Below are 27,636 nucleotides of genomic sequence, written 5' to 3'. Positions count from 1 at the left end.
TAAATGATCCAAGTGCTGGCATATCTCTTAGTGTAATGTTCATTATCTAAGTACTGTGATGTTTTTTTCTGAAAACTTTCATTCAATGTTTTGTAGATCATTTTTGCCCATATTTAAATATATTGCAAAAGGATAAATTTTTCTTGATGTAAAATGATTCCAATATTTAGAATCACTAGAAAAAGTATTGTGTGGGGATCCACCCTTTTATCTAACAACTAAATGTGGAGGAACCTAGTGAACAGCTAAGCGAATAATCGCTTAAGTTCATGAACAGAGACGAAACATTAAGAAGGGTTAATTACCCTTTATTTCTCAAAATAAGAGCTTAACATTAGGCTCCTTTCTCAAAGCAGCCTCCACTTGAGCTTGAAGACTTGGCCACTTAGGCTTGGGGTACAGCAAAGCCTCCATTTGGGCTTGAACTCAAGGTAATAAGAAATAAAATTTAACTAATGCTTAACTAAAACAATATAGGTAGGTAGGTATAGGTAACGGGGGGCACGGGCAACTAAAACAATATAGCAGAATTTATCAAGATTTCTAAGTAGTTGGCCCCTAAATATCAAATAAGTTGGCGAAGTTATCAAGGGCCTGAAATACGACCGAGCGTACTAATAGCTTAGAGAGAAGTAGCTAAAAGGCGAACGCGCGCTAGTCAGAAACATTGGCTCTCTCTCGAAGTCAGTGGAACTTCGACTTAAATACTACTCTTACTCATTTGCCTTAAACGCGATTCTAAAAACACATTCTGGTAAGAAATTGTAAGCAGGAATTAGGAAGAACAGGAAAGTAGTTTTAACTAAAATTAACTGTTAGAAACATAGGATAAACCTTACATTTTTAATTATCTTTATGCACTGAAATTATTATCTTTCGCATAAACGCCAATTACAAATTTTCAGTTACATCTCTTATTATTCTTTTTAGTTTTAAATAACTATATTTTAAAGGAACATAAGTAACATATTCATTGAGAATGATTCACACTTTTAATGTTTGAAGAAATGGACTTTCCATATTAGTGCGAGACAGCTATGATTCTAAGCAACAAATAATAATAATAATAATAGTATAATAATAATAATAATAATAATAATAATAATAATAATAATAATAATGTTTTACTAAATGCATTTACAATAATGACTAACGGAGTAAAACTCAGTGCTGTGTTAGCTTAAATTTCTAAAAACATTTATTTTAAGAATTTTGTTTTACTTCAGAGCAAATGACTACAATTAAAGTTAGAAACATAGACTAATCAGTTTTAATTGCAAAGCTTCTCTTAACTTTATGTGACACTGCCTGCCAAAAATTTTCCCTCGGACCCGTCCCCCCTCCGGAGTGCTATCCATCAAATTTTGGGGCGGAACTGAGCTAAATTGCACTGCCGCCTGAATGGTGCTCAAGGCTGTTGCCAACGGTAAGCGTATTCTAGCGCTCCTTGCCAAGAGGAATTTCGTGGGCTTGTTCTAACTATGTCAGACAAGTGAGCATAAGCAACAACAACAACAGCTCTTAAATCAACTGCATTGCAGAAAAAAACAGACTTTGCTCAAAAGAATTTTGATGCAGCACCGCTGGAATTTAAGGCACTGGGCATTATGTCCCTTAGACAGTGATTGCTTGCCTATAAAGATAAGCTTCTTGGACATTCTGTAATTGCTCACGTGTTTCTCCACGCTAAGTGGTATATAGCTCTTGAGAGTACTATCCTAATAATACAGAATCAACCATTATTTAGAAATTATTCATTATTTATAAATTCCTAACATTAAAAAAAATCTTTAAAAATGACATAAGTCACAAATGCAGAAATCCAAAAATTTTATATTGCCCAATCTTAATGTAAGACTTTCACATATAAAAAAGACAACTGGACTTTTCCTCTTCAGGAAGGCTTTATAAATGTATGTTTCCAGAAAAAGAATATCAGGAATTTTTCTTCCTTCATAGAAGCCACTCAGAAAACGTAAAATATGGTTAAGCAAGTAAGGAGCATGATATAAGTGATGACACTAAGAATTTTTTGGATTCTTCTCTTGTTAATAAGGATAATTATAGCTTTCCTCCATGCAATGGGGAATATCTGCTCCTTCTAATGTCCCGTTATACCTGAATAGAAGGGCAACTAATCACTCATAGGTTAGATGCCGCAACATAGCATATGATGCTAACCACACCTGGACCTGAACTAGATCTGCATTTTTGATATACAGTTGGCTTCAGCTCAAGGATTGTAGAATCATTGTTATATGTTCTGACTTACCAGAAGTAAAAGCAACGTTAAGTTTTTCCTAGTACAAATGAAAAGAAAGATATAATAATAATTTATAATTATTGCTTGTATTGTTTATAATTATTGCTGCTCCAAATCATTGTTGATGGTGTATCGGGATTAGTCTGAGTTCATTGCATCAACACAATCTTTCTCGACCAAAACTTGCTGTTAGCGAAATACATATAATAGGCTTCCGTGAATGTAATTCAACATGATTTAATCTCCGTGAAACACTTCTGGTAGATTACAGGAGTGCCAGTAGTGTTTCCGACGTCTACGGCTATCTGAACAGGAATATGATTTATATTTCTTTTTATTACTAGATACACATATCCGTTACTCTGAGGTGTGATGCTTCTTCCACTGCCACCAGCGTGCTTTTGCAGAGGCCTGCTTTTTCGACGGTCTTTTTTAACCTCTAAATCAGTGGACTCATACTCAAACTGCATGCAGGCCTAATGCGAAATCTGAAAGTAGCTGATGGGCCAGAATTTTTTTTTTAAGAAAATGAAACATAGTCAACTAAATTTTAAATTTCACTTCTAAATATTTTTCAAATATACATAATAATAATGCAAATGAAAATATTTAGACATGTTTATTTTTTATCTGAAATATAATGCTTGGTACCTGCAAGAAATTTCTGTTGGTTACAATTTGTAATTCAGATTTATAGAAATTTAACTATTCAGACTCTCGCTTAATTAAAATAATTTTAATATGCTGAATTAACCATTGAAAAAAATACTTTCAACGTTAACTAAAATAAACAAATCGTGAATACTTTTGTTGAACAAAAGAGTAAGTTATTGCAACGTATTTTCTTTTATTTATTAAATTTTTCTTCAACACATGCAGAAAAAATACATATGCTTTTATGTAATAATTATAAACTTCTTTATTTCTTACTATAGCTTGTCACCTGATGGCGTTCCGATTCTGAGAAACTTTGTAGCCTTTGAGTAAAACTGCTAGAAATTATTTACTTCTCTCATTGTAGATGTTCATTGGATTCCTTTCTTATTACAAACACGCATGTTAGTGATAACGTTATTCTTTCCTTGCAACTTATGATTAAGAATTTTTAAACATTATTTAGCTCATCGATTTATATAGCATCGTTATGTAGCTCATCGATGTTTTTTTTTTTTTTTTTTTTTTTTTTTTGTGTGTGTGTGTGTGTGTGTGTATCATGAGAACTTTGATTTCATTTATTAAATCACAAAATTGCTTAATTAAACCTTCTTGACTAACAACCTCACCTCGTTATAATGAATAACTTCTCCATACTCACGTTCTTCCCACCAGTGGCCTAGTGGTTTAAAAACGTTGAATGCTGGTAATTCAATCCGATTTAGGTTTGAGCTCAGACGAACGGACTGGTTTTCCTAGTTTTCCCCATGCGTAACGTAAATACGAGCCAATTTTCCCTACAAAGTCCTCCACGAAGACATTTATTCTCTAGAACCCTAGTAGCTTTGCCATAATCAAATAACGTAATCTTACAATACTCAACCCTATTTCTTCAAGCAATGTAACAAATTGTCGATAATTCAGAGCTTGGTCCTGTTTAAAATTTACTGCTGCAGCTACTCTTTCCACTACATTATCCATCTAGAAAGTTTAACACAAAGTACTTCTTTATGAATAATGCAATGTAGTAGTGCAAAATTATTCTGAATTCTTTCACTGTATTTCTAAATTTACCGATACCGCATTCTTTTACCAAATGTAAAGAATGCACCATCAATTGCAAATCCAACCATTTTATTTCAAATTTAATGACAATAAATAAAATGATAATTTACAATCATTACATATTTGTCGTAAAAGACGAAAATTTATAACATTGTCTTCAGAAATGTACAACGCAATTGTCCAGTTAAATTTTACTCTTGAAATTTAGAATAAATAAACAGCTCATGCGCGCTGCGTTTCAGCGCAGACGAGCTGCCTTCAAATAAGAAGTGGACCTTAAACACGCTGTGTATTAAATGATCTGCAATTGCGAGGCCCTCGGGGCCGCTATTTTGCATAACTCCGTTGTTCTTTGCAATTATCAAACAGTCTACATACTCCTGGAATAAAAAGTGATGAAACGAAAAATTTCAGTAATCCAGTAATAGAAATATTCTAAACATCTAAATAGCTTAAAACATTTCAGGATCATTTGCCAGAAAAAGGATATCGAAATAAGTTCTCTCAAGCAAAATTTTATTTTGATATTTTGGGCTTTGTCTTAATTAAATTTTTCAGTAATCTTAACAAAAAATTGTTTAGAAAGCAAGTAATGACTGACTCTTGTGATTAGCAAAGATAAAATTGCTACTGAACGCATCAGCTATTTTGCGTTCTAGAAGTGCTGTGTGGCCTTCCTACGTTAAAATAACTAATGTAAGTTATGTATCTTATGTACTATTTTAGTTAATGAAAAAAAAATTCAACTTCAACTGACTTAATACAATGTTAATTTTCTATAAGCATAAAATGGGTATCTAAAAGTTATAAACTGGTAACTTTGTTCCGAAAACATCCAAAACTCAGGAAGTTTATGATAGCGAGTGCGTAAAACTAAGATATGCATAATAAACAATAATAACAAATGCGTGCATTTTGCCGTAAGAGAGTTTAGTTTGTCTAGAGGATAAAGGAACCGGTATTCGTTTTTACTTGCCTGACTCTTAGACATAATCTCAAATACAAACTTCTTCCAAAAATTGTTTTTTATATTCCACGAGAATACACACTGTATGAACGTCTTTGTATGGTAGTCAGGAATAAGACCATAATTCTTTAATAGAATTTATGTAAAGTAGAAACTAAAGGTAGCATAATTTATGGCTTAACATATACAACAGTTGAATCCTATAAGAATTTATCAAAGAAAATCTAGTTTATTTTTTGCGCCATAAATTTATTATGAAGGCTAAGGATACTCCTGATCCAAAGTCAGTAAACAGGTGCAGTGAATTTATATCGCATGGTAATACATTTAAAATATAAATACATAAAATAGCAAAGTTTTGAAAAATTTATTGCATAATTTTTAACTGCAGGCATTGCTGCCACTAAACGGCATTGAATATGATATACGACTTGCAAGAAGATCAAGCATTGGAGATTTTGACGTGCTTGCATGATGGAGCAACATTTCATGTTGCTTTCTTCCACTCATATTTTGGACAGAATTGAGAAATGTTTTAAGCCGTCATTTTCACCAGTAATGACCATCCAGATCTCTATACCTTAACCCATTGGTTTTTTTTTTTATGGTCGATCTAATTCAAGAATGTATAATTCTCTTAAATTGACTGGCAGTGTTCAATGAAGCTAGGTATCAAATATCCTTAAGAAATTGTGTTTCTGCTGCCAGTTATGTATTAGCTCATTTTCAAGGAGTTTATCAGTAATGATGGCTGAATAATTATTATTATATATAATTATATTTTGGAGGTTTAATTTTAAGGTGCTCTTGGCTCTTTTATGAACTAAATGTCATCTGGCAAACATATGTACCTACATCAAAAACTTTTGTACCGTCCGTAATTTTACATATGGCTTTACTAATTGCCTTATTATACATTCGAAACTCAATGAAATACAAACTACATGAATATTTATTGATTTTTAGACAACCTTATATATTACAATGCAATCAAAAATCAGGACATTGATTTAACAACATTTATTAATTATCAAAAATCATAGCTCATCCTAAATATTATCTTTTCTTATTACCATGAAACAGTAAAGTAGTTTGTATGATTGGCAGATTAAAATTATTTTTTTTATTTTTTCATTGCGGACTTAATAATGCAGTTTCTCTGAATAATGCAATAATGCAGTTTCTGTGAAAGCGTTCTTATCGTATTCGTACTGATTGTGTACTTAAGTGGATGTTTCGTAAATTAAAAACGAATCATATCTTAGCTTGTAAAACTTTTTCAATCTTATAAACCTTTTTTATAAATCTATAAGTTTTAAATTTATGAATTTTTAATACTAGATAAATAATCGTAATAGGTACATGAAATATACATTTAGAAATATTACTCGGAGGCATATTTTCAATCCATATATACCGCACAAACTGTCCGACAATGTCTTTTACTTTTAAGTCGTTCATTTTCCTTCCAAGAAACTTGCTGCTGCCATACACAGTTATTTTTGTTTGATTAAATAATTCTAATTGTATGGATATATGCTTGGAAGATGAGTAAAGTATAAAACAGAAAAATGTGATATTTTGTATTCAACACAACTATTAGTGTACATTTGAATACGAGTAACATTTTAATGTTCAGTAAAGGGATTTCTGAAACAAAGATGATTAGTCACTTGAGATATTTTATGTGCCCAGACTACAGCCAATTTCAAGTCTTGAAAAGTCTATGATCCTAGTCTATTTCTTGGTGGGTTTTTTTTTTTCTGTTCGAAAAATGAAGTAAAGTCAAGAAAGAAAAACGTGCTTTAGTTCATTCTTATTCTCGTATAATAGGATTAAAATGTTTATATCATAGGTTGTTTATAGATTATACAATTTTCCGGCCTTATAATTTATAATAGTATGCCATCTCTCATCGGCTTCATTCTACAGTCGATCAAGTGTTTTACTTCTCCACTTAGAAAGTGCTCTTTTTACAGCTCCAGAAAACAAGCAGTTTATAAGGGAATTATCAAAGGAATAAGATCAAAAGATGTGTATTCAATATCACCAATCCCTTTCTCAAAATGACTTTATGCTAGGTTTAGATGTATGATTGGCAGATTTACCGTGAAGGTGTTATTCTTGAATACTCTGTGAATAAAGCAAAAAAGCTTCGTTTTCAAATATCAAATTGTAAGTATTATTTTCATAATATGCAATATTAATTTCAACTTTCTTCCCTTAAGTTTAATTTCTAACTATTTTTTTTCCAATGGCGGGCACTTGCCTATAACGGCATTGGCCACTACTAAGACTAAGTGGTGCCCATTTTATTGCGCAGGTATTTAATAAGCGGCCACGGCTACTTCCTATGAAGAGACAGACAATTTTACATCCATGCCTTCTCCGGGATTCGAGCCCAGGAGCTTCGGTATCGGAGTCAGACTTTCCTAACCACTATACCATATGGGCGGCAATTTTTCACTATGCAAGAATACAACAGCAATTATAAATCTTTCTTATAAGCTTTCTTTGAATTTTTTAAACCAATTTGTAAGTCTGTTCTCCAGCTTTGCACTTTAAGTTATATTTTTTACTGGAGTTTGTTATTTAGATCGAAGTTGCAGTACGCATCCATCTACCCCTGGCTAAGTGACTTGGTTAAAGATGTTTGCAATTTACTCTGTGTTCAGTTACGCGTCTAAGCCAGAAAAATGAATATTGTTATTTTTAAATCTTTTTAAGACTTAATATATCTTTGTTTATTATATTGTCGATTATTGATACAGAAATATTTAAAACGTTGTCACTTTATTTTAGACGAGAGGTTGTATATTTCAAATAAGTGTGAAGATAAGTATCTCCAATGGATAGTCTTTCGTTATTTTTTTTTTTTTCATCTTTACATTGCATTAGAAATGCTGGTTGCATGATTTTCACAGAGTTTATAAAAATGAGAACACTTTTCTTTAAAAACAGAAAGGGCATTACATCTGATCCAAAACGTGTTTACATATGCTATTTTCAAAGCAAATTATATTTTACTTTATCTAATAGTAATTTAGGTTAAAAACTCAACTTCTTTTAGAATGCCTTAGATTTCTTTACGTTAGATATTAACATCATTCTAAAACTAATAAACTATTTTTTCACTAAACATTTTTTCCCATCCAGGTTCCTAATGCAATTAGATTGGTAAAAGCATTGGTGATAACTCGCAAAAATTAGAGGTTATGAGTAAACTCAGTTCAAAAATAGATAAATATAATTATTAGTAAGTGTCTACTTTTCTATGCACTACTGCTGAATTTATGCAGAAAAATTTATGAGTTATCTTTAGGGGTCATATGTTTGCTAAACTGAAACGATTTGATTTTATTATGTAAAAAATAAAGTAAGTCTCCTTAAAGAAATTTGCATATTTATTTCACTTGTTTAGGAGAAAAGTATTTAAACTCGTTCCCTATTTACTTTAATATATTTTTTATTATTTTTATTGATATTATATCAGTACTGCTATAATTGTCTTCTCAAAGTGGAAATTCTTTATACATTTTAGCAACTATTTGCACTTCAACATAATCATTCATTCATTTGAAACTTACGCTATTCTTTTCTTAGTGGCCAGCAAATATTTTTCATTTGCTGGATGTAGTTTAAAGTTTGTCAAATGAAAAGTGTTTCTCCTGCGCTTTAACAGTAAACGTATTTTAGCTAGAACTTAAAAGTTAAATTCAAATCAAATACTCTTTAGTGAGTTAGTATTAAAATTTAAAAATATATTCAGACAGAAAATTACAAATAAAAATATTGCATCCACTGAAGCATTCAAAATTTTTCAGTCTTTGAAAGTCTGAATACAAAAATTCTCTTACAATTAAATATATTGAAGACAGCTATAATATTGTAGCATGTTCTTGAAGCAGCGAAAAAGAGACGAAAAACCGCATATTAAGCAAAGTGTTTTTTGCAAAATGCTGTCGGAAATGTTCACTGTGAATAAAATCTGCCAGCTATTGTGAATGGAACGCGGGTGTTAAAAGCTAACTGTTCTCACAAGATAACCCCTCAGCTACGAGGAACAAGAACTGCCTTCCCCAAAGAAAGATCTTTGGGTGTTGAAGATCATCTTGATATATTTTTGCAATACTAAAGATATTTTGTTACCAAAAGGGCATACAATGACTTGCGCATTACTGGTTGCCACTGGGAATATGCCACTGGTTTGCTGCAGATACTGAGTGCAATTGTTCAACAACATTGCCAGTGTACTCCGGTGATATCCTGCCAAAAGATCCAGGAGTTTCTATATTGCAAACAATAATATTTTATATATAAAAGTATTTTAATTTAATTAAAAAACATACAAATGGCTTAAATTTTAATTTAATCACACCTAAAATGACGGAATAAGCTATTGGAAATGTTTAAATTCAATAAAAATTAAAGTTAAACAATTAGAATTTGATTGCTATGGAGTTTTTGACTTGGCTTTTATGTTTCAGAATTATCCAGGAAAAGTATACCATAAGACTTGCATATAGTGTAGTTTTACTGGATATCATCCAATAAAACGTCAAACTGTTTAGTACTCTTCAAACTATAGCATATTTCTTGACTATCCAATGCAAAGTGGAATGGATATATATTGGAATTTATGTTAACAAAATTATTTATTTGTTTGCTTTAATTGAAATTCACTATGATAAATGTTTTCAGCTCAGCTATAGTATTGAAAGAAGGTCGTAGTGAAGTTTTATAGTCATCTTCGAATTATTGATCTTTCCGTTTGTTGCACACAGTGACATGTATATGACAAGCAATCATACAGAAAAGTGTATTATATGGAGAAACTTGAACCTACGTGGGAGAAAAATACAACGCCTTAATTTATACCAAGAATCTATGTACCTGATTTAATGATAAAACCATAATACCGTGACATAAGTCTCACATATTTTTTTAATTTTAAATTGTTCCATAAACATTCAGACAATGACTTTAACACTAAATTTAATTCTATAATCTAATCATTTATTATATATTTTGGAATTTTCATTAATAGACTATATTACTTTCTTTATTAAAATATATCAGATGTATCATATCTACGTATCAAAATACTTTATTTGTGATAAAAGAAATAAAAATATAAATATATAAACATAAAAAGTTTGAAGGTATTGTAGTAACTAATGTATTAATATTAATTAACATATGTTTTGAGATCAACGATATTTTATGATTTGTCTTCATGAAAGAAGAAAAACATTTAATGACTTTGATTATAGTGTTGTTGCTAAATTTCATCTAATAATAAATATAAATTAATTATTGTACTTCTGCACAAATTTAAAGTACATCAAATATAAAGCGAAATTCTGCAGTATGTTTCCGTATTAAAAACCTATAGATTTATGAATGTGGTGTATCCAAGGAGGAAAATTCATTACATTTAAGAATTACATTTTTATGCAACTATCACATTCATCTGAAAATTACATCAATTTCAAAAATAGTACAAGACTTAGTTTACGCATGAGTCCTAGAACTTCCAGAATAGTTTTCCCACATCTAAAGCTTTCGTTCTGATGAATTAGTAGTTCTTGTGCTAAGCTCTATTTTCACTTGAGGAATGTTTTGTTTGCTATACGCAGATGATATTTTCCTAACTTAACAATGGTCAGTAGAATCAAAGTGGAGATTTTATTCTTCTCTATCAGGATAACAAGCACTGATTGCGTTCTAGTCTAGAGGTGTCCGATATGAGTTTCTGCCTTTAATACACTTGAAGAGGAGATAAAGAAAAGAGACTAGCAGTGAGTAGAGATGTATCAACAATGCCGTAAACATTTTTTCCTTCTGGCAAGATACCAGAGTCAAAATGAAATCAGTGCATGAATCCAATTACAGAAGAGCAAAAGAGATCACTAGCAGGTGGTGACTAGTCTTATGACTCAAAGCGAATGATCAATACATCGAGATGGCAAGATTGAGTGTGCATTGAGCAAAGAAAGAGAAGGAGGTATGTGACGGCGTCTTTCCGAGAAAAAGATAAGGGGGCTTGATGTAATCTATGCAGGGAAACCAGAATCTGGAATGCCGCCAAGTCGCCTGTAATCTAGCGCTGATAGTTGTCCGACAGAGAAAATAAGGAATTGCATCACAAAATCACATTCAACCTATGTCCGCGAGTTAAAAGAAGTAATGAACCGACGGCGTTGAGGAGATTCATTCAATATAATTTTTTATAGGGAAGGCCATATTCGTCGGAATGTTAAATTTTGTTCTTGGAATGTCTTAATTAAGTTTCTTTATCTGATTAAATGCCATTCCCAGGACAATACTTCTCACGTAGAGTGTCAAGAACCTAATGGATTTCACAGATAATATTTGATTCGTAAAGCAAGAATTTTGAGGAAAAAATAAGAAAAATGAGGTAATATTTTATTAGTAATCTATAAACCTTAGAAATATATTACAAAGCTAGTAAAAAGGAATGATGTGATGAGAAATATGTACCATTTGTACTCATGTTTTCTTGAATGATTTTTTTGGTTTGTAGCTCAGTAGGAAGAGAACTTAACATTAAATAAATCTGGCTGTACTATTTTTTCTCCCATTAAATGAATGGTAAGAAAAGTACTATTGAAATTTTAAAGTATATTGTTGTTAAAATGACAAAGGAAATTTTGCTCGAACATTTAAAAATTTAATATCTCAGACCCTTTGATCTCAATGAAGGTTTTCACCGTGACAACTTTTTATATATAACTGCATAATTTTTTTAATAATTTGAAATTAATTTTCTATAAAAATTAGTTACCTAAACGGAGCTACAAATCGCGATTTATTTATAGTCTGATTCTAAAAAAACGTTTTGACATCAGAAGAATATCTAATTCGATCTTATTATAATAACTGCAATTAGAAAAGAGTATATATGAATTCGATTTTATGTATATTAAGAATCGTGTGTTTATTAAAACTCATTTCTCTTTGCTAATTTAAGTTACAGAACACCAATTTGAATATAAATTAATAATAACACGTATCATCAAATCACTCATGACTTACCATTTCTGAAGGATATGTTATAAAGAATTTATTGGACTGCAAATGAAAATTGAAAGCGGATGCGACAGAAGCGACATCACTGAGAAACGTGAGTCGAGAAAAGAGATGAAGAAAGTTAAATCAGGTCGAAAAAAATCGAATAGTTCAGCGAATTAAAATTTTTCTATAGTTAATCTATTCTGTAGTCACTATGTTTTGAAATTTTAATTAGAATTAAGCGAAAATTAATTGAAGCATTTTTAGATGCCAGACCTTTTTTTTTTTAAATTTCCTCATGAATATCTTTTCTTTTTCTTTCCTTCAAAAATTATTTTTTACCGTGCTACAAGGTGCTTTTCTGGCTTTATGATGAAATATATAAAATTATTAATGACATTTAAAAGGAAATCAACTCTAGAAGTCTGGGATTAAAAATTACATTTCTCAGGCACAAAATAAATAAGTTCAGGTAATTCATTTCATATTTGTAAAACTTCAGTGTAAATAATAACTTCAATAAAATGGTTTGGGAAATTTTAATTTACTTCTTTTTTTCCCAAATGGTTTGGGAAATTCTAATTTATGTCTTTTTTCCCCAATTACTGAATGATGATTCGCGAAGTTTTATCTTGCGATGTTTTAATGCCCATATTAAATACCGTAAGAATATGTATGCGTTTTGATTACGGGAAGTGCAAGCAATATCAGCATCAGATTAATGCAAACATTAATTCAACAATTTCCGATTATTTCATTGCCCTATAGAAAGCTATAAATTAGATGTATTCACTTACGTGTACTGTTATATAAACATGTAAATGTTATAAGTTTTACAAACTGAAAGGCATTTTTATTCTAGTTTTTAACTGAAATGTAAATAGAAAGGGAAAGTAAAAATTAATGTTTCAAGAGTATTTTCTAAGAGACAAGATAGCACTGGCGATAAAAGTTTTAGTCAATAGAAATTGTGAATTTAAGTCAAATCTTATGATACTTCGTTATTGCTAAGAAGAAACAAATGTTTTCCTGTCATTGAACATCAAATTCACTTTAAAAATATGTACGAGTACCTATATTTTATGGCTGCTTAAAATTGTTGATAGATAGTATATAAATTATAATTCCTGAATGACATCCTAAAAAATAAAATCATTTATTAATTTGGGTACTTGCCATTCAGATTTTAAAGCATATACAGGTTACTTTTCTAACTAAAACTCTGAACAAACTTATAATACTGAACAGTAACCTGAACGATAACTGAATGGGGAAGGAATGCGAATTCATAAAGCTTTGAATTATCCTTATAAATCAAAAGTAATCTAATAAAATTTTTCTAAAATAAAGGATAAAAACAATGTGGATAAAATCATTGATATCAATAATAAATATACTAGACGAAAACACTAATTTTATAAATTCTTTTACATATATTAAGAATTTTGCGTTTATTAAGACTCATCTCTCTTTACTACTATAAGTTACAGATTTAAATTCATAATTTGTTATTTTATTAAATTGTAGGGTTTATATTTATTTTAACTAACATTTATTTTAAGTTTAAACTATCTTTCCTGTCAAGTCTTACTTTCCCCTGGAATTGCCAATGCCAGAGTATGTAAATTTTAGTAGAACGCGCAAGGATTCAAATTGTCAGCGGAAGTAATCTGAGTTAAATAGAAGAGAAATGAGTTCGAAAGTGTGCTTTCTTGCTTCACGAGCGTGGAGGTGGCTAGTTAGAAATTGAAGAACCACGCGTTTCGGCCTGTGTGCTTGCCTCGGCAGATTGTTGAATCTTTCAACGTAATATTCAGAAGTTTGCTGAATTGTCAGCGGTATCTCAGAACGCGGTTAGGTTATCAGGTTCAATGTTCCTTCTAACCTTCTTCGGGAACATACAAGGACCTGACTCGGAACAGAGAGCTTACTAAAGCTATGTTCACTAATTGTGGTAAGTAGACAGGATACAGACGAAGGGTATACAAAACCCTTTATTTTTCTCTATATACAATAACTTCCGTACTTCGGAATACAATGACCCGCCACTCGGGGTCTAACGTAAAAGTATAAAAATAAAACTAAACTCTAATTTAACTTTAGAATAATACACGTGGAAGATTGGCCTTATAATAACAGGAAGCGTATGTAGCACAGAGACTGTGAACACTACAATACGTTTAATTTATCAAGAGGATTAAAACCTCTGGCCTGGAAGGCAAACAGCAACTGCGTAACTTCTAAGGTAAGCGGCCTGCGTTGACGCACGACTTCCTCTCCTTCGCTTGGCAAAAAGGCCACACTTAAATACTTGGCGTTCGCCAGACAAACTTTGCATAAAAACCTTCACGCTTATAATTCTGGCCGGAAGTAGAAAATAAGAAGTGATAGTAAAGATTTAAAATAAAATAAACGTTAGTAAAACTTAAGATCCTTACAAGGTTAGTTACGTGTAGAGAGCCTCGTAGTTAGTCACTTGTTATTATTCTCTTCTTAGTTTCTTATTTTTATTTTACCGCCGGGTCGGCGTAGTTTGTGAGCGTCAAGAGCACGCATTTGTAATTTCTAAAGTTGAATAAAAAGGGATTTAAGCCCTTCTCAAGACTTTGTCTACTTTCCAGTTCTCAGCAGTCAACACTATTGTCGCGTGCAGGTTGGAAGCGCGCAACATTACATTGGCGCCCGAACACTTGTCGAACTGAAATGGCCGAAAATTGGATAGAAGCTGCTTGACAACAACAAGAAATGGCAAGCCAATTGGAAGGATTTGGATACCTGGTCCAGACGATGAGAGCGTCAATCAAGCCAAACGTCAATTTCGACGGAAAAAATTCGGTGGCGATATTTCTAGAAGGCATTGAAAATCACTTCCAGCTCTACCCTGTGCCTGAAAGACAAAAAGTTGCCATCGCCACATCTGCACTAAGAGGACAGACTTCGCTATGGTGGAAGAATATAGGCAAATTTTTATTAGGGGAATTCGGAGGCCAGACATATACATTTGAAAATTTCAAAAAATCGTTATTAAAGGCCTTTCCCATAGTGAAAGATCGAGCAAGGCTAGAAGCCGAACTATATAGTTTTTATTAACGGAATATAGAAGAGTTGACGGACTTTATTCTGCGAAAAATTAAGCTGACGGATATGCTGTATGGGAAGAAACCCGACGCGGAGATTATTGAAATAATCTTACCAAGATTGTTACCTGCTGTTCAAGACTACTTCGAAATTAGAAACCCAAGCACATTGCAGGAACTCTTCGAATTGGCGGTCAAGTTCCAAAATCGCAGAATAGCGGAAAAAGCTAGAAGGGCATCGTATTCTCAAAGTATCCGAAGGCAATCTTCAAATGAGAAGACCAGAAATGCAAACCGCTCTTATGGGGGAAAGAGCTATCAAGCTAACTCATCGAAGCTCGAAGGTCAAGGCCCAAAAAGGAAATTTGAAAACAACCGTCCGCGTACCCAGAAGGCAGAAGTTGAAAGGAAAGCTTTAAACGAGTAGAAGGGCCTGTGAAAGCGAGGGTCCAGTCCCCGGAAGTTTTGAAAAAACCCTCAAGAAGACACTTAATTACGGTCATCGTAAAGAACTCATAGTTACCAATTATACAAGTCCTGGTTGGCGATGTACCAGTAGAAGCCCTCATCGATACAGGAGCAGAAGGTAATTTTATGAGTGATATTTTTTAAGAAGAATTTTAATAGGTTTCGATTATTTAAAAATAAAAACACAGAAATCATAGCAGCGCAAGGACAAACTTGTCATTGTATTGGAAAACTATCTTTAAAAATACAAGTTCAAAACGAAAGCCTTAAAGTATTAATTTTTGTAGTAAAAAACTTGCAAAATCCACTTATTTTAGGTATGGAGATTTTAAGGGCCGCGAGGGCCAAACTCAATTTTCAATAAAGTTCTATCGTGCTGGAGATGGATCGGAGGGTGGTGAAACCAGTGAAACAACCGCAAGTCGACCTTAGCCATTTGAATGACCATGAAAGCCAAGCCATCCAGCAAGTGGTCAGTACTTTTTCAAACTTGTTTTCAGAACTGCCTGGTAGTTGTCAAATTGTTACGCATGAGATACAGTTAACTGCCGACAAACCCTGTAGGACTAAACCTTATCGCTATGATAAACAGAAAGAGAAAATCATAGAAGAACATATTCAGGAAATGTTAAAGAATCAAATAATAACGCCCATAAATAGTGAGTACGCGAGTCCAGTCGTACTATGTAGGAAAAAGAACGAGTTTTCTCCTTCGGATAAAAGAGCTTGGAGGTTTGCTATCGATTACAGAAAACTTAATAGTGTTACTAAATTCCCAGTTTACCCTTTGCCGGTTATAGAGGAAATTATTAGAAAGATTAAATCTACAAGATACATGACTACTTTGGACTTAACGTCTGGCTACTATCAAATAGCTATGAGACCCGAAGACATACATAAAACCGCGTTTATAACAAAATCGGGCACTTATGCATTTTGACGCATGCCCTTTGGGTTGTGTGGGGCCCCGTCAACATTCCAGAGAGCTATGGACATTGTTCTAAAGCCTGTCCTAGGAAACTCGACTTTAATCTGTCTAGATGATATAATTATAACGAGTAGTACGTTGGAACAACATATTAAAGACCTAGAAGAAGTTTTTATATTATTAAAAGAGGTCGGTCTTACAATTAACGCCTCAAAATGCAAGTTCGCAACTAAAGAACTTAAATATCTGGGTTATAAAATTTCGCAAAAGGGTATAGAAACTCAAGATACAAAAATAAAAGCAATCAAGGATTTCCCACCTCCCAACACCGCCAAGAAACTTTCTTCTTTCCTTGGGCTATGTTCTTATTATCGGTCATTCATAAAAGATTTTGCTAATATTGTTGAACCCTTGTTAGTAATTAAAAGAAAGAAAAGTAAATTCACGTGGACAGCAGAAGCAAATACCGCATTTGAAAGGTTAAACGAAACGCTCATCAATGCCCCTGTTTTGAAATTCCCGGAGGGGGACGAAAACCTGGAAATTGCAGCAGATGCGTCGGACTATGCTGTGGGTGCAATTCTCAAGCAAAATGGCCATCCTTTGGCATTTTTTAGTAAAACGTTGAATCCTACACAAAGGAATTATACAGCTACAGAGAGAGAAACATTAGCCGTATTAATGGCTGTACACAAATTTCGAGTTTATTTCGGCAAAGCGCCATTAACAGTCTTTTCGGATCATGCGGCTGTTGGTAGACTTTACTCGGGGAAAAACCTAACGCCCAGGTGAATAAGATGGGCTTTAAAACTCCAAGAATATAATCTAATTATTAAATATAAACCGGGTAAGGAAAATAATGTAGCTGACGTACTTTCTCGTATAAAACTGGACGATGAAGGAAATGAACTTAAATGCGCTGTGTTGACTTTAAATTTTTAGATTCTAGAGATACAATTATCGCTGAACTGAAAGCTGATCCTGAATTTGGAAGTATCTATGCCTATTTGAAAGACCCCGAAAGCTTTGAGCACACAGATATCGATGCGATAAGAAAAAGAGCACAAAACTATGAAATAATAGATAATTTATTATTTTATACGAAAACAACAAACGAAAATCTCGAGTACTAACCAGTCATCCCAGCCTCGCTTCGATTAAGCATTTTGAAGGAATTACACGACGCGAAAACAGCGGGTCATTTAGGGGTCAGAAAGACTTTAAAAAGGGTACGCGAGGCGGTATATTTCCCGCAATTATACAAAATAGTAACTGCGTATGCCAGGTCCTGCAATCAATGTCAGTTAATAAATGATATTAATTACAGCCCGGCCGGGTACTTAAATAGCATTCGCGCTACATTTCCGAATGAAATTTTAGGCATAGATCTTCTTGGTCCTACTGTAAGATATTGTAATACTGCACGAATATCTGAGGAAATTTAAGCATTTTTGTTGTGATAATAATAAATTTTGTTCATTTTTCATCGGACTTGTGCATTCATTTCATAACAAACCCGTACGCACGCGAGAAAATTTTGGTGTCAGAAGTGGGATTTTGAATGCCAATTACAAAGAGCGATTGAAGAACAATTCAGGCTATTGATGACTGCATTTGCTACTTTCCAAGAAAAGATGGAAGGGGCCGTCAACTCCGTTAAGGAAGAAATGAAATGACAGGAACAGATGAAATTGGGCCAGGAATCCGTTAAGGAAAAAATGAAAGCCGTTCAAGCCGGTCAAGAAAAAATGAAAAGAGAAATTACCTGCATAATAGAAAACAAATTTGGGGCAATGGAAAACAGAATGGACATGGTTGAAAATAAAGTTGGACAAATTGAAGGAAAAGTTTCTTCGGTGAAAGAAGAAATAGAAGAAAGAGTTTCTTCTGTAAAAGAACATATAAAAGAGAGAGTTTCTGCCGTCGAACAACAAATTGATGATAGGGTTTCAGCCGTTGCGAAAGAAGTTGATACTTTAAAGAAGATCGTAGCGACGACATCGAGCAATTCTGATAGTTTAAAATTTTTACCCATGCCTGCTCATACCTCTCTGAATTTATCTACATATGAAGGGAAGACCTCTTGGCAAGTGTATAAAACACAATAATCTATAGTGGCGGAAGCGAATGGATGGAATTCCCAAGCTAAGGCTTGTCATCTCGCCACTTCTCTGAGAGCAGACGCAGCGGATATCCTGCAGACTCTTCCCGAAAACAAGAGATTAGACTTTCCGGCTCTGTCCGGCGCGTTGGAACTGCGCTTTGGAGAGAAGTGTTGAAAAGACTACAGCAGGCTTCAATTAAAATCCCGTCAACAGAAGCCCACCGAAACACTCCAGGAGCTCGCCACGGATGTAGAAAGGCTGTCCCATCTCGCCTTTTCGGGGTGCCCGACAGAAACAATGGAAATCCTGTCCCTCTAATACTTCATCGACGGCATCCGGAAATCTGAAATACAGAAGGCTCTAGGAATGTCGGATGTGAAGAACATGAAAAGCGCTCTGTTGTACGCCGTGAAGTTCGAGGCAGTCCAGCAAGCAACTCGTAGAGATCGCTACCCAGTCAGAGCTATGCGAGTCCACGAGCCAGTGGATCAATTGATGACTCGTTTAGATGATTTAGCCAGGGAAGTCAATGCCTTGATACGGAATAGGAGCGAGAACAGAGTGGCTCTAAGGTGTTGGAAATGTGGTACTGAAGGGCACATACGACGGCATTGCAGAACACCCCAGGGCATGGATAATAAAGCAGATGATTTGATAAGACCAGTGAATGCCTTGAGGTGGAATATTGGTGAGAAGAAACCAGCCATAAAGTGCTGGAACTGCGGTGTTGAAGGCCACACATGAAGGAACTGCAGAACACCCCAGAGTACGGAAAATAAGAAAGGCGGGTTAAACGGACAAGTAAATGCCATGGGATCGAAAAGGAGTGGCAAGAAACCAAAGTGCTGGAATTGGGGACCTGAAGGCCACGAACGAAAGAATTGCAGAATATCCCAGAGTACGTAAATTGAGACCATTTCTCAGCAACGACGCAGGAAACAAATTAATGACCATATCGAGGAACGGAGGTTGCCAAATAATGAAAAACCTTGTTTTAAAGCGCTTAAGATTTCTACAGTGAGTGGCAACAGTAACGGACTTTCCATCAATGGGAATATTGATGGAGTTCCATGCAATATGATCATTGACACAGGAGCTAATGTTATCATTCGGAAGGATTTAGCTCAACCGTTTAAAGATAAACTTATTTGGACGCCATTCTGTATTACCCTTCAGACTGCGTCTGGTGATAAGATCGACATAGCTGGGAAATTAAACGTGAACATCACGTTTGGATGTGCCACTTACCATCCCACGGCTTATGTGGCAGATATTACAGATCCATGCATACTCGGATTGGACTTTTTAAGGAAATATAATTTTTCCTTAGATTTGAAAAATAACGAACTGCTTTCAGCATCTGAGGGCATGACTATCCATCCTCAAAAGGGATAATCGCCTGGAAACGCCGACGCCTCATGTGAAAGACCCAGCTCAGAAAGCTGCCAAAATCATACTAGGATCGAAAAGAAACGCAAGACTACCAGCTATTCTCCATCTCAGATGATCTTCGGTCGAGACCTTCGTCTGCCTTGTGACCTCCTGTTTGGTCGCCCTACGGATGCGCCTCCATCGCCTGAGGAATACATCCAAGATGTCCAGGCCCGGTTTGAAGTGATTAACCGTTCTGCAGGAAAGCGAGTCAACTTGGCGATAAAGAAACCAAAGACCACATACGACACGAGAGCTACTGGACATAGAGTCAACAAAGGAGACAAGGTGTGGTTGTGGAACCCGATTCGAAGAAAAGGAGTCAGGCCTACATTACAGTCACCATGGGATGGTCCGCACAGTCCTAAACAGGCTGAATGACGTCGTGATTCGGATCCGTAAGTCTTCGAACTCTAAACCTGAAGTCGTTCATTACGACAGGTTAGCTCATTACTATAGCCATACTACTTAGTGTAAATAATGTAAGACCATGGTCCTTTTTGTTTCTAAATGTGTATTTGATTTGATTTCTATTTAGTATTTGATAGCATTTGATTTGTATTTAGCATTTGATAGCATATGATTTGTATTTAGTATTTGATTGCATTTATTGTTCATGTTTTTTTTTTTTTTTTTTTTTTTTTTTTTTTTTGTTATTGTAATGTAATGCTTATTATTGCATTTATGCCTTTAGTTGTAAGTTTGGCTTCCTGTCCAGGGATTGCACTGCCCGGGACGTGCAGTCCTTGGGAAGGGGGCAGTGTTACGGATTTCGTATTTAAATAGCTAATGTTAGTTGAATTATAAATTAAATTGTTTTATTTTCCGTGCAGTGCAGCGCGTGACGAATGTTAAAGGAAAGCTAAGCCGGAAAATTAAAAATACAAGAGCGCGTGCATTTAACATTTAATAAATAAATAAATATATCTCCTTTTATTTCGAGAAAATTCCAGAAAATTCTCGCGCGCAATTTAAAATCTTATAAAAGGAGGATGGTTTGATTTATTTAATTATGGCAAAACATACTAGTGCTATCTGCCTAAGGGGGGGATGCCTTCGTGGAGGACTTTATAAGGGAAACTGGCTCGTATACGCGTTAAACATGGGGAAAACCACGAAAACGCCCATGCAGCCAGCCCGTTCGCGGGATTCGAACCTCAGACCGAACTACCAGTGTTCAGCGACCTTACCGCTCGGCCGCTGGGGGGGCCTCTATAAAAGGAGGAAAACCTCTCAATTCAGTTGTTGTTAGTCAGTTGTTGTTTTAAGAGTTTGTTTAGAAAACTGCTCTTGTTGATTGTAGCGAATTCGCCAATTAGCTTTTTTTAGCTGTTTTGAATTTTAAGTTCTCTTGAACGTTTGAGTAGTTAAAAGATAACTACTGTAAGATATTGTAATACTGCACGAATATCTGAGGAAATTTAAGCATTTTTGTTGTGATAATAATAAATTTTGCTCATTTTTCATCGGACTTGTGCATTCATTTCATAACGAATCCGTACGCACGCAACAATACTTTAAACTTTATTTCATTTAAGCTTTTCCTGTGATAAAAATTATTATTTCTTTATAAAAGAAAACACTAATACAGTGATCTTTGAAATTTTGCATCCGGTGTAAAAGATCTGAGTACCATGTAAAAAAAGGCTACTCTAAAACAGTCACAGAAAGTATACACTGCCATTTAGTAAATTATTAATCATTTGAACTGCAAATTTTAAGCATTTCTGGAACTTTTTTTTTAAACTTAAACAAGATCGAACTCCAAATCATGTATTTGTAATGAAATCTATAAATCATAAATTTTATAAATAGTTCTCAAATGTTTTGTTACAAGATTAAAACCTGTAAGTATAATACAGTAGCAAATCTTAGATAATTTAAAAAACAATGAAAAGTAATCATAAACCTAAACCTTTGTCACTAAAAATGACTATACATTTGCGCTGGAAACAAAATACTTGTCTATTCCTTATAATTCCGTTTAAATCGCCATCTATATTTTCCATTTTCAAGTAACAGATGGTAAATCTAAATGAATAAAGGAAAAAGGAATCTGCATATGTTTCAACAGAAAATTTCTACAATTTCGTGAGACACATTGTCGCACATTATTTAGAATTCGTTGCATTACAAGATCTTTGAAAAAAGTCTAAAACAAGAAAAAAAATAAATTTGATGACGGAAAGAAACAAAAAAGCGAAACTGCAAAACTTTAATCCGTGAATAATGCATGCTTGATGAAAGAACAAAAGCAAAACCAAATGCAGCGTCTAATTTGTTTCCATGTGCATAGATAAGACATTAGCTAATTTTGAGTCTCACGGTCATTTACTCAAGGTTCAGACGACGTTTAGTACAGTTAGAAAGCAATCTGTCTTGAAGGCGCATTCCGGAATAAAGAATTAAGATCTCCACATTTGTGACAAAATTTAGTCTGCCTTTTCGTTTCTTTTTTGAGCTGCAGAGAGCTTAATCTATTTACAATTTCTCTCATTCCCCACAAGTTTACTAAAACCTGCATTTGAGAAAGCGTCCTTATGATATAAATATGACATTAAAATTTACGTATTAGAAGTAAATTCGGAAACTTTTCATGACGGTAGCCAGAAGGATAAACATGTCAAATCCAATAATAGTTTTTGATGATGCAGATATGCAATTTGTGGGCATTCTAGGTTTACATAATTTAACAAAAAGGGTAAATAAGCCCTTTTGCAAAACAGTCATAACACAGTTGAAATTGAATTATCTACGACACCTAGTAAAAATACAAATTTACCACGTTATTGAAAACAACTTTTCTTTTGATATCTGAGGAGAGAAATCGAAGAGAGACTCTTTCGTGATTTATGAAAATTCTCAGTTTAGCTGTAAAATGGTATGTCTAGTCGTAAAATGATTTCTTTGGTATTCTTTTGTATAGAAGGGTAAATCTCAAATATGCCCTAAATTCAGACAATCTTATATGGTAGTTAAATTAGTAGTGTTTATAAACAAAACTAAATAATTTTTACATGAATCCTAGAATGTCTGGGGAAAGCATCAAAAACTGATTTGCATTATTTACGCAGGATTTTTAGCATTTAATTTTATTGCTTCTGTTTAATCATCTAGACATACAAGCACCAATTCAAATAATTAATTATGACAATAAATTGAAAAAGTATTTTACATTCGTAAAGGACAATCGCAAGCAAATACATTTAATTTTATAGCCTGAACTGAAATATTATGCTGAAAACTACTTTGTGAGTGCCGGTAGGGTAGAAGAGACACAAGCGTTTCAGCTACAGTAAAAGCTCGTAAATTCTTTTCCGTTGAGATAAACAAATGTGGCTGATGGAAGTCGTTTTTATAATTTTGTAAACAAATCAACCAAGTACGACTTCGCTGTTGGGCTTAAAACAAATGAATACGGAACATACAGCAGCATGGACTACCTTTTTAGTTTTTATTTTAATATTTATTTATAACTCTTGCAAGAATACATAACTCAAAAGTTTGAATCATACCTTAAGTAAAATAAATTGTGCTTCTTACAGCTATTATTTACAAGTTTAGATTAATTACGATAGACTAAAAATTTACCTGATATTTCTATTGGTATGTTTAATATCCGGAATAATCAGTAAAACAGTAATGAAAGTCTTAAGTAATTACTCGTTAAATATTGCATTTGTATTAAACCTGAAGTGGGTTTAAATAGGAAAGCAAAAATCTCAATAATGAACTTAAATTATTAATTTGTCAAATTAGTATCTGGATAAACAATCATTAACGTTTTTTATTTAGCACCCTAAAGGACAGTGTGTCCTGTGTTGACGAGCATATGAAGCAATGTTTCACTCCAACTCAAAGGAAGGTATTCAATCATGTCGTTGCAGGAGCCAGGCAATTTTTGGTGGAATTGTGCGTAACAGGACCCATACAAGAAGGCAAGTATATTTTATTTGAATGGAGCTCCCACATCCTTTTCCTTTATGATAGTATAGATTTTTTGTTATACTGACTTCCTCAAATTTTTGCACGAAATGTTTTGCTTTATTGCTTCATTATTAACTTTTGTTTCCCTTCTGCTAGAATACTGCTTAAGATTTTTTTTTGTTACTTATTTTCCATTTTCTAATTCATAAATACAAATGTACATATTATTTCTAAACAAAATTATAAAGATCTATTTTTCTATTTACCTTAAATATCCGAATTTCGTTCTTTCAATCGTACTATGCATCCTATTTTCTATATATTATCGCAGAAAATCTCTAAAATGTACCAAATTTTTAATACTTAAACTAATTAAAATTAAATGGTGGTGTGTGTGGTGTATTTAATTATGGCAAAGCACTCTAGGGCTATCTGCCTAAGGGGAGGGATGCATTCGTGGAGGACTTTCTAAGGGAAACTGGCTCGTATACACGTTACACATGGGAAAATCCACGAAAACGCCCATGCAGCCAGCCCGTTCGCGAGATTCGAACCTCGGACCGAACTACCAGTGTTCAGCGACTTTTACCGCTCGGCCGCTGGTGGGCTAAAATTAAATGAGTCTCGTGTAATATGTATTCCAAAAAGAGCAGAATGAATAATTGTACTGATATATTTTTAAAAATCTGGTAGAACATAAATCGAAATATTTAAAAAGGAAACATAATTTAACATTGTCTGAGCATAAAATAAACTTATTATTGCCTGTAAATTTCTAGTCCTTAAAGTAGCATTTGTTTTCAAAGCAATGAAAATGAACTTTTCTCTTAACAATTCTATTAAGGATCTCTTTTATTCGTAAGCTCAAATGCAATCAAGCATAAGTTCAAGAAATGACATTTTTGGAAATTACTTGATCCCCAAAACTGAAAAATATATATGAAGGCTAAAGAGGTAAAGCAGAGGGTGTATTAGAGCAATAAAATAATTGTTTCAACCATAGATAATGTCTAGATGCAGAATTTCAGTTTAATATATTGTTAGTAAATCTGAAAAAACCAATTAAATTCTTGTAAAATAACGAATACTAAATTCAATGTATGAAATGCAAGCCTCGTGGAATACTTCGGGGAACACGAAGAGTTTTATATTTGCTTTCTTAATTAAAAAATGTATGAAATGGGAAAAAAGACAAAAATTAATAATATGGGACAAAGTATTTTTCCTAACGCTGTATGAATTTAAAAAACTCTCTGAATCAAACGGCAAGTCTTCTTAAACCTTGAAATCTGATAATCTGTGGACATGCTTCAGTTTGAAGTCTATTTTAATTATTCATTTTTAACTCTATTACCTTTTGAATGATTGCTATGGTAGCTTTCTGTCATACGTTATAACATATATTTCTGAAATGACAAGCTTTAAATCAAAACAATAACCAATTATTTTATGTTATACAATGACTGGCTATTGAAATTGCGATTTACGATTAATTAACTCAGTTACAAGAAGCTAGCAGTATCGCCGTTTTTGAATTTCAATATAAGTATTATTTATAAATTATCTTCGAAGGATTATAAAGAAAATGAATTCTGTTTAGGGAAGTTTATATGACATTAATTCTTGAAGACAAATGGGCGGTGTAGCTAAATCTCCTCAGACCAGACTGTTAATAGTAAATTCTGAAAATTTGCTTCAGTTGCTTATCGTAACAACTTGATTTTTGTTTAGAAATCCGAGATGTTTGCTCTTTTGATATAGTTTTTATTTGCGTTACTGTCTGAAGTGGAACTGTTGAAGAAGTTTAAAGCGTTGAAATCATTTTTTTATGCGAAAATATTTCAGGAAATGATAGTATATCAAAGTAAACTTAAATCAGAAAACTATCCTACTTGGAGAGCAAAATCACTTTATTAACATTTTACTTTATTATTTTAAAATCGCGCTCATAATAGACTAGAATAGAAACACGCTAATTTGACAATCAAAATCATAAAATCAACCTTGTATTTAGCGTAAGTATATTGAAACACTCAATCGATTTCGAGGGCAGCTAAAGGTCCCTCTTCATCAGGAAAAAGAAATACCTAGAAAGAAGAAAAAAAGACTCCTTCCCCTTTATTTTTCTTCTTTCTATGTATTTCTTTCTCCTGATGAAGAGGGACCGTTAGCTGCCCTCGAAATCGATTGAGTGTTTCAATATACTTACGCTAAATACAAGGTTGTTTTTACGATTTTGATCGTGCTCATAATGTCTGTCCTTTTCAATAATAGGGCTATAAATGAAAGCACGTTTTGCAATTATGTAATAAAAGTATTCTTTTTCATACTATAATTAAAGTTGAAGAATTCCTGGTTGGAAATACCAGAAAAAAGTAATCCTCATTTCAACAAGCCTCTCAGATTGTTACTAAGGTAAAGAAAAATTATTTAGTTACATCCAGAAACTGAAGCAAAGTTTTGAAAAAAAAGAAAGAATGCATTTCTAACATTTCTGGGACGATAAGCTCATTCATTTTCGCGTATTCCGGGTAAAAACAGGAATCTAATTATAAATATAGGGTGTGAAAATCCCCACCAAATAAAATTTATTTCGAGATTTAACGAGCTATTGTCACGCTGACGATGTAGATGACGGCTTTCTTTTCTGCGGTGTAAAATTCCAGAGCAAGGAGCTTATTTAATTATGAATATTACACCCGTTTGCATTATGATTTTTTTTCTCTCTGTGCATTTCAGAATGGAGTATCACGAAAAAGTGTCGTTTCTTTTTAAAGCCTAGAGAATTGAGGATAGAAAGAATAATGAGACTTCACAATTGAAATTTGAATATTTCTTGAAAGGCTTACAGAGGAGAATTATTTCGTTCCTCACATTTTGCAGCACTGAAATGAGAAAAACCCAGTGTGCTCTTTTAACAGAGGCTTAGCAATTCACATTTGCTACTTTAAAAAAAAGAAAATAGTTTTGCTTTGTACAAATATGCTAAAAATCTCATAATAGAGCAAACAAAAAAGAAAAAACATTGCTGACAATTGTAAGATAATAATCATGTCATTACTTAATGATATTACTCAACCATATGTTTTCATTAATGCTTCAGAATTATTTGCATAATATATATATATATGTTTTGTATTGTGCACACGTAAGCAGCTTATAGTTTCAAAGATAGTAGTATAATCATTAATCATAACATTAATGGAATGTCAACAAAATCAAAGACAATTTTCAGCTTCGGGATAGTTCTCGGAATTTCATCTTGTCATTCCCCTCCGAGAACTATCCCGAAGCTGAAAATTGTCTTTTTCTGCAAACGTGGGATCATTTACCACAGGAATGCTTCAACTGCCTCCTGGCCAATATACTGTCGACCTGGAGGGACTATCTGGCTGTGAGAGAGGACTGTACTCATATTAGACGCATTTTAGTTCAATATCACAAGCTGTATTCTATATATCCTTGAATTATGAGCTTTACTAATAATCATGCTTGCATAAAATGACTTTTGAAAGGTACATGTCTTTCTCTGTTTATAAGTAATAGTGTTTATAAGTATTTATAACAAAATTCATTAAAATCTGCTCATGAGTTTTTCAGAAGTTCTACGTAATGTGAAAATTTTCATAGTTTTGCACATATGTGTATTTACGTTTGCCTTTCCCTTTGGCTTTGTCTTTTAATAGTTAATTAATCAGACCGAATCTTGTCATTTT

At 33.4% G+C, this 27,636-nt stretch overlaps 1 protein-coding gene across 1 annotated transcript in view; it reads left to right on the top strand.

Moving 5' to 3' along the window:
• The window catches only part of LOC118198024 (uncharacterized), a 286,163-nt gene that overhangs the window by 84,169 nt on the left and 174,358 nt on the right, over nucleotides 1–27,636 (top strand). Inside the window, exon 3 of the mRNA XM_085807216.1 lies at nucleotides 23,789–23,931. Within this exon, the coding sequence (XP_085663342.1) occupies nucleotides 23,789–23,931 (143 nt within the window). The remainder of the gene's footprint in view (nucleotides 1–23,788; nucleotides 23,932–27,636) is intronic.

This window comes from Stegodyphus dumicola, chromosome X1 (genome assembly GCF_044657685.1).
Source record: "Stegodyphus dumicola isolate Sdum_Otavi_A_Nest chromosome X1, ASM4465768v1".
Classification (NCBI taxonomy): Eukaryota; Metazoa; Arthropoda; class Arachnida; order Araneae; family Eresidae; genus Stegodyphus; species Stegodyphus dumicola.
The sequence above is the reverse complement of the archived record's forward strand: the minus strand, read 5'-3'. Positions and strand labels throughout refer to the sequence as shown.